Consider the following 14732-nt stretch of genomic DNA (forward strand, 5'->3'; position numbering starts at 1 on the left):
TATTTAGGAATTTAATTAACTCAATGAAATATTTATTTATTTATTTACTGCCTTTTTCGTTGCCTTACAGCCCCGATATATATATACACTGAATTTGTAATATTAAAATAAATTCAAATTCTAAATCTGGAAAAGCAAAACAATAATATAATTAAATCAATCTGATCAAAGTCTAAAACGTTAACGAAATCAGATCAAGTTGATCAAAAGTCTAAAATATTAATACAACCAAACAAAGCTAATCAGAATTCTAAACACTATTATTAGATCAAGCTGATCAGAGTCTAAAACATTAACGCAATCAGATCAAGTTGATCAAAAGTCTAAAACATTAATACAACCAAACAAAGCTAATCAAAATTCTAAACACTATTATTAGATCAAGCTGATCAAAGTCTAAAACATTAACGCAATCAGATCAAGATTATCAAAAGTTGAAATAATTGATATACAGTTCAATTACCTTGATCAAAATTCTAAAACATTAATACAATCATGTTTCAAATTGTAATTATAACCATATCATATTAAACAACGTTTACTCACAGACCTCGAGAACTAACCGTGATTATTTTATATGGCGCATAAAGAAATGGCAGCTAGTCATCACCACCCACCGCCAACTCTTGGGCTACTCTCTTATTAACGAATAGTGGGATTATAATGCCCCCACGGCTGAAAGGGTGAGCATGTTTGGTGTGACGGGTATTCGAACCCGCGCCCCTCAGATTGCGAGTCGAGTACTCTAACCACCTGACCATACCGGGCCTGAAATGTTAGATATCAAACTTGCCTATTCCGGGAGAGGTTTTTGAGTTCAGGTGAATCAAGCTTAACAATGTATGTTGATTATGGTTTACGACAATAAAACAAAAAGAGTAGAAAATGAAGGACCATTGTTCTTATGTTTTCAAGTTCATGAATTTTTTTTTATCCTGCTATTATGTGAAAACACTGTACACTCGAGCCTATCTGTGTAATGTCAGCAATAGCGTAAAATCCACCTTCAGGTCATGCAACAGCTGTGTCATAGTTTGGCTGGTTATGATATTACAGTCAACAGTTTAGTTGTATTCGAATGCCACGTTATTTTAAAATATGCTTAAGGTGATGATGTACAAGTATTAGACACCAACCTTAGGGAAGAGCCTGGTTATAAGAATTTAGATTATAATTAGCATCTGATATTTACATCTTCAACCTTACGCTACCATGTGGTTGAGGTACAGAGATACCCGCGGCTCAAACCTAACCGTTTCTATCTTAAAACTACTGAACAGAGGAGGGTAACCAGTCAGCAGCACCCGCCGCCTACGCGACTATTATAAACTGCATAGTTTGGTTGACTTTTACAGTTAAAAGTTTCCTAAAATTGAAAGTGCAAAGTGTTTTTGGTAGCTTGAATCTTCAACCTTCAGCCTAACTCATTAACTACCAGCCTACGTTATAGAATTTAGTATTCTAATATTAAGGTTTAGATCAAAGTGACTTAGTGAAAAAAAAATGCTGCAATAACACAGTAGAAAAAAAAATAGTTGTGACTGAAATAGAATAATTTTATAATATCGATTTATTACCACAAATGGATTTACATTCATTATTTAATTAACAAATGAATATTCAGACTTCACTTACCTGGACGGAAATGATAAATAAAAAATATAGAAACTTTACGATTAGATGGTATATAAGGAAAAGGTAACATAACCAATGATTCTTTAATATTTGATAAATTTAAATGTTATCATTTAAAACGTATTTAAAGCTTTTCATGGAAGTTGTACACATTTATCAAATGTCTTTTAATTTGAAGTTATAAGAGCGACATAATTTATGACTTTAACAAATATTAAAATTAGAAATTAGATAGTATATGACAGAAAAAAGTAAAAGTTATTTTCATTATAAGTTTATAGTTTTAGCTATCGGGAGTGGCCAGCTCATGAACGTGTCAGGCTTTGGATCGGAGGATTTTTGTATTCAAGATGTGATTATGCTAAACAGGTTCTGCGTCATAAAAGTGACAGTCAATCCCAGAGAGTCATTCAAATTCCTTGTGGCGGTGGGTGCTGCTGGCTAATTACCTTCCCTCTACTCAGTAGTTCTAAATTAGGGATTATTATTATTGAGTTCAAGGGTCTCTGACCTGGCACTTTATCGCGCGTGCGCTTCGTTGTCCAGGTTTAAATTTTCAATTCCATTGAAGTTTTATGTACTCACTTCCAGATGGCAGTATATACAAATAAAAGTCCAAGGAAATTGTCTACTGCTCTATATAAACGTTCCGGTTGTCAGATCATGCTGGAAATGGGCCCGGCATGGCCAGGTGGTTAGGGCACTCGACTCGCAATCTGTGGGTCGCGGGTTCGAATCCCCGTCACACCAAACATGCTCGCCCTTTCAGCCGTGGGGGCGTTATTATGTGACGGTCAATCCCACTATTCGTTGGTAATAGAGTAGCCCAAGAGTTGGCGGTGGGTGATGATGACTAGCTGCCTTCCCTCTAGTCTTACACTGCTAAATTAGAGACGGTTAGCGCAGATAGCCCTTGTGTAGCTTTGCGCGAAATTCAAAACAAACAAACATACTGGAAATATCTAAAATATCTACATTATTAAATACTATCCGGTATAACGGAATTATTTAAGATAGGTTCTGTTGTAATATAGTAATTTTTTTAATGTCATCTTAACAATTCTGTAAAAAAATATTCTGAAATGTCTAAAACACTTATGAAGACAGAAGTAACGATTTAAACGAATCGATCCTGGCGAAAAAAAAAAAAAAAAAATGAAATGCACCAGAAACCAGGAAAAACCACGGTTTGCTTCTTCAGAGCTAAATCGATGCAGGATGATAGAGAACTAATTAAGCAATGTTTAACGAAGCAGTTGCCTTTCTTGTCGAATCAGCAGAATGTCGGGATCTGATTAAGCAACGGAATGACGGAAAAGAATCTTCATAATGAGAACTTCCCTTTTTGATTACCAGAACCTCATTCATTTTAAAATTGATTAAAACTGTAGCACAGTCAAGTTGCTGATGTACGACTAAACGTCGATTTTAATTTTTCTAATTTATTAGACGTTTTCATTTTTATGAAATTTTATCAACTTTTCAATTACTTTTATATACAACTTTCAGTCAGATCAGACAATTTTTCCAATTACACACACACACACACACATATAATGTCAAACTGGGAGGATCAGATACATTTGATTAAATGGCATTATTATAAAAATCAAAAGATACGTATATAGATTGATATTTGTTAAGAATTACAGTTTGGTGTAATGCTAGCTGATTACGTCAGCGTACAGCGGCAGTGCCGTTTCATGGATCACGTGATTCGCCACCTCCGTTTTAGCACTCCATATTACACTTTACAAATTCTATTACACGATTACACTTTACTAATTCTATTACACGGATCAAAAACCAGACAAGACACTTCTAGCGGCGAGTGCTGATGGCTACCTTACATTTGTTCAGTAACTCAAACTAAGATACGATAATACGAGAACCTTATGGGTTTTTGTCCTGACTGTTTAGTCCTCTGGTGAGTTTGGTTTGGTTTATTTTGAATTTCGCGCAAAGCTACTCGAGGGCTATCTGCGTTAGCCGTCCCTAATTTAGCAATGTAAGACTAGATGGAAGGCAGCTAGTCACCACCACCCACCGCCAACTCTTGGGCTACTCTTTTACCAACGAATAGTGGGATTGACCGTCACATTATAACGCACCCACGGTTGAAAAGGCGAGCATGTTTGGTGGGACGGAGATTCAAACCAGCGACCCTCAAGTGCCTAACCACCTGATCATGTTTGGTGGGACGGAGATTCGAACCCGCGACCCTCAAGCGTCCTAACCACCTGGCCAACTGCTAGGTAGACACTTGTTAAATAATTAGAATGTTTCACCTGAAGATTTCTACAGCTGTTTATCACAGACTATTTGTGTAAAGCTACATAAAGGGCGACCTATGCATAGGTAAACTGATAAACTACGCAGAAAGTACCTACCGCCAACTCGTGGGATAACCTTGTCTCACCGGATAGTGAGATTTATCCGTCACTCTTACAGTGCACTCAGTGCAAAGTGAGATATTGAGGCAACGAGATAAAAAAAAAAAAAAACGAAGACAAAAACCAAGAATCTTTGAAGTCACGGTGCTTCCACGACAACCACCAGGACACACCCATACTCATCTGTTAAAGGCTCGCGCTAGTGGCGCCTCTTTCGCTATTCTAGTGGCTTGTTGTTAGTGCAGGGTATTGTTTATATATATATATGTACATAAAAAGACATAATGAATTAAAGGTAAGATAACGAAATTCTCGTCGTAACAAAGTGTATCGTTAACTAAGACTTGTCTCGTGCTATTTATATACATTTATGATATTATATTACATTGCTATGTCTTCAATATTCAGACCTACGGCTTTCCGTATTCTGGCTACTGTCGTATAATTTCGCACTGTTTTCGTTTGTCGTATCAGCCCTCGTAATGTACTGCTCTGGCAACCTGTATCCGTTTATAGGAAATGTACTAACTTGTTACCGCTTTTTTTTTCCATGACGATCGCGGTTAAATGTTCCTAAGCCTTATTTGTCACACAAGTACTTATTGATTTGTTTTATATTTAATTTGTACTTTTGAAAGAATTTTTTATCATAAAGTATCAGAAGAGCGTTATTTACGCACAATCAAGTTGCTATTCCTTATAATATGGCATTCCTTTGAATGTTACAGTTACAATTTATTAATCTCTTTGAATAAACAATATTTACTGTTCTTTCGTTAGACTTGAAACATCATCTCACTCAAATCAACAACAACAAGTCTTGAGTTAGACTTCGGACACGTATTTCACCCAAATTAACAACTTCAAAATGTCTTGAATTAGACTTGGAAGAGGTATTGCATCATTTGGTTATGGTGTTAATGCACCAGTCTTCATGTCTGTTTAGTACCTAAACACTACAGCAGTTGGTGTTGATGTTTTGTAGCATTAGTTTTAGACTTGTTTAGTACCTAAACACTACAGCAGTTGGTGTTGATGTTTTGTAGTATAAGCGTTTAGACTTGTTTAGTATCTAAACACTGCAGCAGTTGGTGTTGATGTTTTGTAGCATCAGCGTTTAGACTTGTTTAGTACCTAAACACTGCTCAGATAATCAAAGTAAAAGACTGTGTTTTTAATGGAAGTAACGATCAGATAATCAAAGTAAAAGACTGTGTTTTTAATGGAAGTAACGATCAGATAATCAAAGTAAAAGACTGTGTTTTTAATGGAAGTAACGATCAGATAATCAAAGTAAAAGACTGTGTTGTTAATGGCAGTAATAATAAGTAAGATAATCATAACTAAAACGAACTGTTGTTAAGATGTCTGAGTAAACCAACACCAATTGCTGCAATGTTTTGGTACTAAACAAGTCTAAACGCTGATGCTACAAAACATCAACACCAACTGCTGCAGTGTTTAGGTACTAAACAAGTCTGAACACTGATGCTACAAAACATCAACATCAACTGTTAACAATCAGATAATCAAAGTAAAAGACTGTGTTTTAATGGAAGTAACGATCAGATAATCAAAGTAAAAGACTGTGTTTTAATGGAAGTAACAATCAGATAATCAAAGTAAAAGACTGTGTTTTAATGGAAGTAACAAATTTTCATGTACTGTTCACAGAACGTAGTTTATACTTACCTGTATTTGTTTTGCTGGTGCAGTATTCAGTGTTGAACTTTTCCAACGTAAAACGAGGAAGATGGAGGTTTTTGGTCACTTGTACGGGATCTCCAACTTTCCAAAGAAACACCAGGTCATCTGTCGTGTATCCGTCTGACGCAGAAATCCAGAAAAAATATATTGGTAAGAAAAAAGTTAAAGTCTATAAGTTTGTGGTCCTCAGTAAAATTCTACTGAAGTTACGACCTTAACAAAACGAGGACTATTATTGAAAAAACAAACAAACTTACTTTCAAAAAACCTTAAGTTGGGGAGGTGTGATCCGTTGGTCGGTAGTAACTGGGTCATTAATTACTTCATGATGAAATTGATAACACTTTAATCAAATTATTCTTAACTGGCTCAAGCGAAAGTGTCTGAATCAGTGGCGTAAAGTAGATATCGGGTAGTTAGTTAAAAACTTGCAAAAAAAAAAAAAACGTTCACAATATCGTCCCTGCTTAATTATGTATATATAAAATAACCGTATAAAAAAAGCAGTGCCTAACTTATAGTAGGACCTTAGATTTAAACACAGATTTCACATCATGACCACTATAGCTTCTGAACCATTAAGTAGGGTAATTAGAACCATAAAGTGCTCTTCTCTTACCTAATGTTTATTCTATGCGTAAGTCTAAGTTTCTTACATATTTTCTTGCGATACGCAGTATTCTAATATTATTATTTAAGATAACAGCAATGAAGCGCATACCGTTTAATTACATTATATTATGAATGAATGTCACGGAATAAATCTGGTTATAAATATCTAAACCAATTTAAAAAAATTGCAAAGATCTTAATATTAAACTACAAATAGGCCGCAAACAGAGGAAGTGATATAGATATCCAAAAATTGAGGTACACATTCTTCTTTATTTCCTAATATTATAACTGAGTTCACAAAGAAATAGCTTCTTGCAGTAATGACGACAGTAGCTTCTGAGACTTTAAATACAATAACAACTTTTACTGTTTAGAAACTTGATAAACTTAAATGTTAAGCATATATGCAACTCTGAAAGCAATGATTTAATTTCCAGATCAATGTCCAGAATGTTCGAAAGTCCTACGTCTCCGCTGATGAGGCTCTCTTTCTCCTAAACATTTTATCGCTGATTATACGATTGCAGTGACGTAAAGTGAGTCTGATATAATTAGATTGTTCGAGTTTCCTTTAAGGATGAATTAATGCAATCTGCCAACAGTCTTTTATTTCAAAAATCTACTTTTTACTCCTTTCTGATGTTCCTTAGTATTTTTTCTTCTTCCTCTTTTTTTCCCAGATAGAAACAGTTTCTTTTAAGAGTTGAAACTAAATTAAGTTCGTTGTTTTTTTTTCTTCTTCTTTTATTTGGGCCTTAAGTTGTACACCATTTTGTGTAGTTTTTTTTTCTTTTTTGAACCCAGCCATTAAGATGGAAATAGCTCAGTGGAAAGGTTTCGTGCTTTTAGAAGGTTTGGAAAGAAAGTATATTTGTTTCAAGAAATTTGCTAAAAGACACCATCGCCAGTTTTAAGCTTGAGAGAAGAAAACTGTATTATTAAGAGGCATACGTCCGTATGCTGGTAAGGACCACTTTAAGCTTGATAGGCGAATTATCCTACAAACATTCCAAAACTTTTATGATAACTTCTTTCCTGTACTGGTCTTTGCAAACGAAAATGTTTAAAGCGACAAACATTAAATGAGAGAAAAAAATTAATTTCATGCAATAGATAAAAATTACTCCGATTTTTTTCCCCAGGACACGGTAAGTTTTGGATACAAAAAAAAAATGTACGCAGACGAGTTCAGTATGCTATCGTTAAACTTTCTTCACGATTTGTAAAAGTTATAAAAATAATTTTAAAAAATGTTTTCGATTTGAGCTATTGATGTTCGATTTTTAAAAAATGCCTCGTTTGAATTCAGTGAAACATACTAACTGATATGAATAACAACTGAATGCAGACACTGTCCAAAAGTCCATTTATCTTATATTATAATAATTCCTGAAACTTTACTTTGAGATTATTCACTGATGAAAGTATACTGTATATAAATATCAGGTTCTAATATACGCTGACAAAAATCACTCAGACAGTGGGTAGTGCTAAGTAACAACGATAGGGGCTTAAATAATTCACAAAATGTATGATAACACTATTTAACTTATACTGATTTAATATCGAGATGATATATCGAGATAATAGAGATAATAGGTTAATATTATTATGTTATATACTTACAGCTGGCCATGATGATAGAACAGGTCTGTTTGTCCAGAGGGTAGTACTTGAGGTCCATTGGGCAGGATAACATTAACGAAATCCTTTGGGAGTTAAATAATATTTATTTATTTATTTATATCTTAATAATACTTATTATCACTATTATTATTATTTATTAATAATAAATGTTATTATTATTATGTTTTCGTTGAAAAAGAACTTAAATGACGAGCCTTTGTCACACAGAGTGCCTAAGTTCTGAAACCGTCCTCGTGAGAAATGTATATTGATCAATAAACACAAGCTACACTTGAAAAAAATTACTAATTGATTTAAATCTATTTATTCAACTTTGCATTCAGATATACAAAACGGTGAAATAGTTTTACTTATTTGTTATTGACATTCTTGGCAAGTAATTCCTGAAAGTTCCTTTTATATTACATATAAGTGTGCTAGTTACATTACTACGTTTAATAATAAAATATTTTCTGGTTTGAGCTAAAAACATTTATTAGAGAATACTCAACTCTTCAAGTTTAGGGTTAATGGTCTATGAAAGCATCATTTAGGACAGCATAATAAGCTGATTGTTCTATGAAATAAATAGAATATTTTAACACTTGAGCAGTTCTTTGTTATCAAGCACAAAGCTACACAAAGGGCTATCTGTGCTCTGCCCGTCACGGGTATGGAAACCTGGTTTCTAGCAGTATAAGTCCGCACACATTCCGCTGTGCCACTAGGTGGGGCCACTTGAGAAGAAAGATAAATTATTGCTTCATATAGTTCATTATTAACGAACAATTTAAATTTTCTAAAATAATCTCAATGGGAGAATGGTAAGTCTACAAGCTTACAGTACTAAAATCCGGGGTTCGATTCCCCGCGGTGGACCCAACCGATAGCTTTGCTTTAAAAAAAAACATTTTAAAGATTACATTACAATTGTACCAACAACGAAACAGTTCGAACTTATTGGATTAGTTGTGTTTTTGGTCAAATGTTAATAGGTGTTTTTTTTTTTAATAAACTTAGTTTTTGTTCCACTTATTACAGATATTTTTAAAGTTTTTCATAGACGTTTCTAGTTAGACCATATGTCTTCTTAAGTCTCAATGCTTTAGTGACGTGCGTCGAATAAAAACAAGATTTTCATTAGCATTTACGTTCTTAGAAGATTTAATTTACCAAATGCCAGAGGCTTTCGCTCGAAAAGGGTTAAGGGCCAATAATTTAGTTAACAACGCATATATTATCTTTTGTTCCGATCGTTATAATCAGGTAGTAATCACACAGTAAAAGGATACTTTCATGACTCAGATAGAAAATTCACAACAAAAAGTGAAAATCAAGAAATAAGTAGAACTTTTTATCGTATGGTTGGATTTATAACATTCAATTTACAAAGCTATTATATGATGCAACGTTTTTCAAGTAGTTCCAATCGCTACTTTATTTAGTGATTTTGTAAAATTATAGCTTACATCGTTAAGTTATCAAAATATCGTATAGGTATTTTATATTTCATGAAACTATGTAAACTGATGCTTGCTCAGAAAAACAACAACAACAACAATCTTTACTCTCCAGATAATAATAGAAACTTTTTTACTTCTGGCAACGTTTGGCCATTTCAGTGCCATCAGGGAGCCCCCTAGTATCACAGCGGTATGTCTGCGGACTTACAACGCTAGAATCCGGGTTTCGATACCCGTGGTGGGCAGAGCACAGATAGCCCATTTTGTAGAATGTGCTTAACTACAAACAAACAAACAAGCCATCAGTGTAATTAGCTGAAAAAAAGGAGTTTTTATTATTATTATCTTAGTTCTCGTACAACTAGCCCTGTTAAAGTAAATGTAATGACGAAGCTTTGGTTAAATAAAAAGCTTTTTTTTTTACTGGAGAGTAAAAGTCGTTTTCTTTTCCAGTTTTATTGCCAAAATATCTAAATCCCTCCATTATGCATTACAAATTTCGAAAAAAAAAAGAAACTATCTATGAGACACGTGGAAAAGTAAGAGCCTGGTGTCGATATTAAAATGAAACGATAATATATCTAAAGTTTAGCTATTATTTTCAGTCTTAAAACCTTCAGTTAAATCCGAAAGGAATTTCCATCGATTTTAAAATAAAATATGTCGTTCCATATATTAGAATTGTTAATTTTTAAGAAAGAAAAAAAAACATGAGGCCTTTTTTCGAGCTTGACCATCAGTAAAAGATCATTAGATCCCATTTAGTTGCATATATTATAGCCGAATAATATAAACTACGAAATGTCCCCCAGTAGGTCAGAGGTAATTTAACGGACTTACAACATAAAAACCTGAGGTCCGATTCCCCGCGGTGGACAGAGTGTAAATAGCCTATTGTGTTATCTTTGCACAAAGAAAGTAACAGACAAAAACAAAAATTACAAATTGAATAAAAAAGTTAACAAATTTGTTTAGTTTTACGAGTCGTTACGAGAGGGCGACTTTAATAAATGTGACGTAATTCTTCTCATATTACGTGTAAGAAATGAATTGGTTAATATATATATATTTAAGACTTTGTAAACTTGAGTATCTCAAATGTTTTATGTAGGCGTGAGGTATTGATAAAGTATGTAGCTACGATAAATATACGTATATTTTTTTGCTAGCAACTATAAGTTTTCTAGGATAAGATTTTATGTTGTTACTAACTTGCATACAAATATATATTAAATATATCAGCTGTTAAGTATTCCTTACACTAAAATGAATTAAAGTACCTTATACTGTACAAGACTTCTCCATTTGGATAAATTCGAAGTAACACGTTTGGCATGATGATGTCATGGAAATGCCCCTCCTTTTCATTGGAGAAAAAAAGATCGGGTTTCCAGATTTTGTTTGGATCGGTTAGGGTTAAATAAGCCATCTGTCCATTCATGTCGTCGAACTCCAGCCTTTCGTCTCGCCACTGTTCTCTGAAGGTTAACTGCACGCTATATTCCTGAAATAAAAAAGAGTTTTCAGATGTAGATGGTGCTTTAAAATAAACTTATATCAAATTAATTTCAGGGATTAAACGTACGTTCACTGGCTAGGTATTGATTCACTTCAGTCACGGATATATGTATAAGAAATTAGCCAATAAAATAATAATTTCATGGCTTGCTTGGGCATATATAAATATATATATATATATATAATTGTCTAAACGATAATCAGAGTAGAAGAGGACAAAGAAATAGACACGATAATATTATTCAAGACTTCTAGCGAAGATGAAAATTAATATTTAGTTAGGTATAGTTTAAACATAACAAGTGAAATTCGGTAGGATTCGAACTCTAGTCTTTGCTAAGCCATTCAAATGCTTTAGCCAATTAAATTTAGTGATAATAAAGTAAAAATTAGCACACATTTTAAAGCCATTTCAATGTTTTTTATGTTCAAAATAATATATATACATATATGTTTTTGGAAGTGCCTATTTTCAATGGTTAAACCACTTAAAACTACCATTTCTAGCAACAACAACAAAATATATTTAAAGATTTGGCTTGGTTGTGATCGACAGCTTTCATTAGAAAGAATTTCAACTTAGTCACACAAGTAACTTTCCTAAGAACTTTTCTGCAGTCAGGGATAAAAGGGTTTGGTTGTCCTAATAAGGTTTTTAACACAGAATAGAAACTATGTGTCAGAAAATGCACGTACTATGAGAAAAAGAAGATATAAAATATATTAACTTTGCAACGAAACAAGTCAAAGATGCTAAATACCGAGATATTTAGGCCAAGGATACCATAACTATAGCGTAATGAAAACAAAATAACCGAAATTTTCAAAGTCTATTACACTTTTCACATACTTTTAGACTGTGTTTTTTAGTTAAATGACATTTTTTATTTACTTGGCTTATCGCCAAATGATTTCACTCTTGAGATGGAGAAAGAGAGAGAGAGCGTCGTTTATTATAAGTACTCTAAAAAAATCATTAACGACATCTAACAGTAAGCCTACAAATTTTGCATATAAATTTTGAATTAGAGCTAATTACATCAGCTAGGCCTTAAAATACCGTTATAATGTTTAAGGTTTATGTTAAAATTTACGATTTCCAATTATCTTTATATATATTTATATTATCTCATTGAAGATCATGAAGTTTTTTATATCACTAGTTGAGATTCTGCTGTGGATATTAATGGTGATTGGTCAACAGTGGTGAATATTAATTGTGACTGGTAAACAACAATGGGGGATGTCAATGGTGATTGGTAAACACTGGTCAATGTTCATGGTGATTGGTAGACGGCGATGGATGTTAATTGTGATTGGTAAAAATAAAAATGGGCATAATAAACTCTAAGACGTACCAGAATGTTTGTAGAAAAAAAAAAAAACGTAAATGTTTAGAATTAACGTTTTGTACATGCAGTGTTAATAGCCATAATATTCATTCTGTAACTCCAACCAAACATTGTACTTACTCAGATAATAAAACATTATAATTAAAGCGACACACAAAAAACCTAATATCAGTCTTTCTGACTTTTTATTTTAAGCAGCGTTTCGGGCAACTCACTTTCTCAGGCTCACTCCGCCCGAAACGTCGCTTAAAATGAAAGGTAAAAATAGTCTAACGTTGCTTATATAATTCTTGTTTTTATGTCTACTAATTATGTATTTACAGTTCTATGATTCGACTGTCAGATATTAAGTAAATTATTATTTAAAATGTATGCTATCATAACATTTTTCATTTATCTGAGTAGATGTAAAATGTAAATATATGCTTCCGTGGTGCTAGAAATAAGTAAATACATCTATGTACTTAAACAGCATAAAACTTTGGTTTTTTTAATCTCTTCTTTTTTAAAGATCCAGAATAGCATCAGGGTTGTCATGAGAACTGCAATTCTATCAGAGTTCGAGCTTACCTGCATAAAAATATTATTTATTTGTCATACATTCAACACTGTATCGTGATTGAAACATAAATTGATGTATCTATCATATATAGCTAATGAAAGAGCAAAGCACCTCAGTACATAAATAAAAACCCCGTGGGCCACATCGACTTACCAAATACTCAAAAACAATGAAGTACGACCATTTAATCATTTAAAGTGGCAGATTTTGAAAGCCAACATCACACAGGGCAAAGCGATCATGACTTCCAACACCACTGACTACCAACAACGTGCTTCTTGCTTCTCATGATGTAAAAATGCCTTCTTAAACTTACCATGGTGACGTCATCTATTTTGCTGATACTTCTGATATAGATGTTAACATTCACAATGGCCGGGCCATCTATAGGAACACAAAAATTAAACAATAACAGATGAGGAAAACGAGACGAACAACTTCAGATTAAGATATGATAATTAAACTGTTGTCAAATATTTTCTTTGGGTAGTTTTTTTTTTCATTAGTATATTTTATTTTTGAATATGAATTACAAAACCCTATCATTTCTTCGGGAAGTTATTTTACATAAGAACTTTTCTGAATAAGAAAACCTTCGCGGAAAATCTTTAATGAGTTTATTTATTTGATTTACTGCGTTTGATAGAAAATAAAAGGTAAATCTCCCCCCCCCCCTTGGCTTCTTAACATACCAATGTTTAATTTAACAGAGCAGACTTTGGCAAATTATCGATATACGTGTTTAAACTGCCAAATAGTTTGAAAAAGCTAAGCTTGACAAACGTTACGCAATTGTTTAACAAAAAAACTCTTAGCGGTTTTAATACTCTCTGAAAATTCTAGAAAAATCGAGCTGCAAAACGACGACATCATGTTCACCAGAAAAACAACAACTAGACATATTCAGACTCATATGATCGAATCGATGTTACATTTAGGATAAGGCAGAGTTTACTTTGGGTAGGGAACCACAAGAAAAACAACAACTAGACATATTCAGACTCATATGATCGAATCGATGTTATATTTAGACCCTACCCAAAATAAACTCTGCCTTATAACCACAAGAAAAACAAAAAGAACGTGAGCAAAGCGAGAAAATAGGATATAAAATATAACTCATGATCCTATATCCAGAAACGTCCTTAAACAGCCAGACGTTTGGACAAGATATGAAAACAAACTAATAATTACTTTATTTACAGCAACTCAGTTATAGAAATGTGGTTCTGAACAATATTATGTAATATCAAATTGTACTATAATAAGAAGCTATTGGTTTTGCCACATTATATTTTCTGAAGTAAGTATGTAATGAACACCAAGGAATTTCACAAGAAACAGACTCCTTTAAAATATATGAATTATATCACATAAATAAAGAAAACAAAAGATTACCCTATCTCGTCCTACCAACTCTCAGAGAGTTTAAATTTCGCCAACATAAAAACTAGAAGTCAAAACGTAACTATATATATATAACGATCCACCTATAATTCTTAGAAAAGTTGTTCTTAATTAGATCAAGCTTAAATTGTTTCATTCCCGGGTTCTTCGAGATGCTTAAGTTGTTTCATCCCCGGGTTCTTCGAGACACTTAAGTTGTTTTATCACCGGGTTCTTCGATTCACTTAAGTTGTTTTATCCCCGGGTTCTTAGATACACTTAAGTTGTTTCATCCCCGGGTTCTTCGAGACACTTAAGTTGTTTTATCACCGGGTTCTTCGATTCACTTAAGTTGTTTTATCCCCGGGTTCTTAGATACACTTAAGTTGTTTCATCCCCGGGTTCTTCGAGACACTTAAGTTGTTTTATCACCGGGTTCTTCGATTCACTTAAGTTGTTTTATCCCCGGGTTCTT

At 33.3% G+C, this 14732-nt stretch overlaps 1 protein-coding gene across 4 annotated transcripts in view; it reads right to left on the reverse strand.

The window, feature by feature from the left end:
- Positions 1-14732, reverse strand: part of LOC106467132 (glutamate-gated chloride channel-like) — a 127009-nt gene that overhangs the window by 25233 nt on the left and 87044 nt on the right. For all 4 annotated transcript variants that reach the window (XM_022395268.1, XM_022395267.1, XM_022395266.1 and 1 more), the window contains exons 3-6: positions 13188-13255; positions 10720-10943; positions 7977-8059; positions 5721-5855 (exon numbers count right to left, since the gene is read on the reverse strand). In XM_022395268.1, coding sequence (XP_022250976.1) covers positions 5721-5855; positions 7977-8059; positions 10720-10943; positions 13188-13255 — 510 coding nt within the window. The remainder of the gene's footprint in view (positions 1-5720; positions 5856-7976; positions 8060-10719; positions 10944-13187; positions 13256-14732) is intronic.

This window comes from Limulus polyphemus, unplaced genomic scaffold (genome assembly GCF_000517525.1).
Source record: "Limulus polyphemus unplaced genomic scaffold, Limulus_polyphemus-2.1.2 Scaffold2498, whole genome shotgun sequence".
NCBI lineage: Eukaryota > Metazoa > Arthropoda > Merostomata > Xiphosura > Limulidae > Limulus > Limulus polyphemus.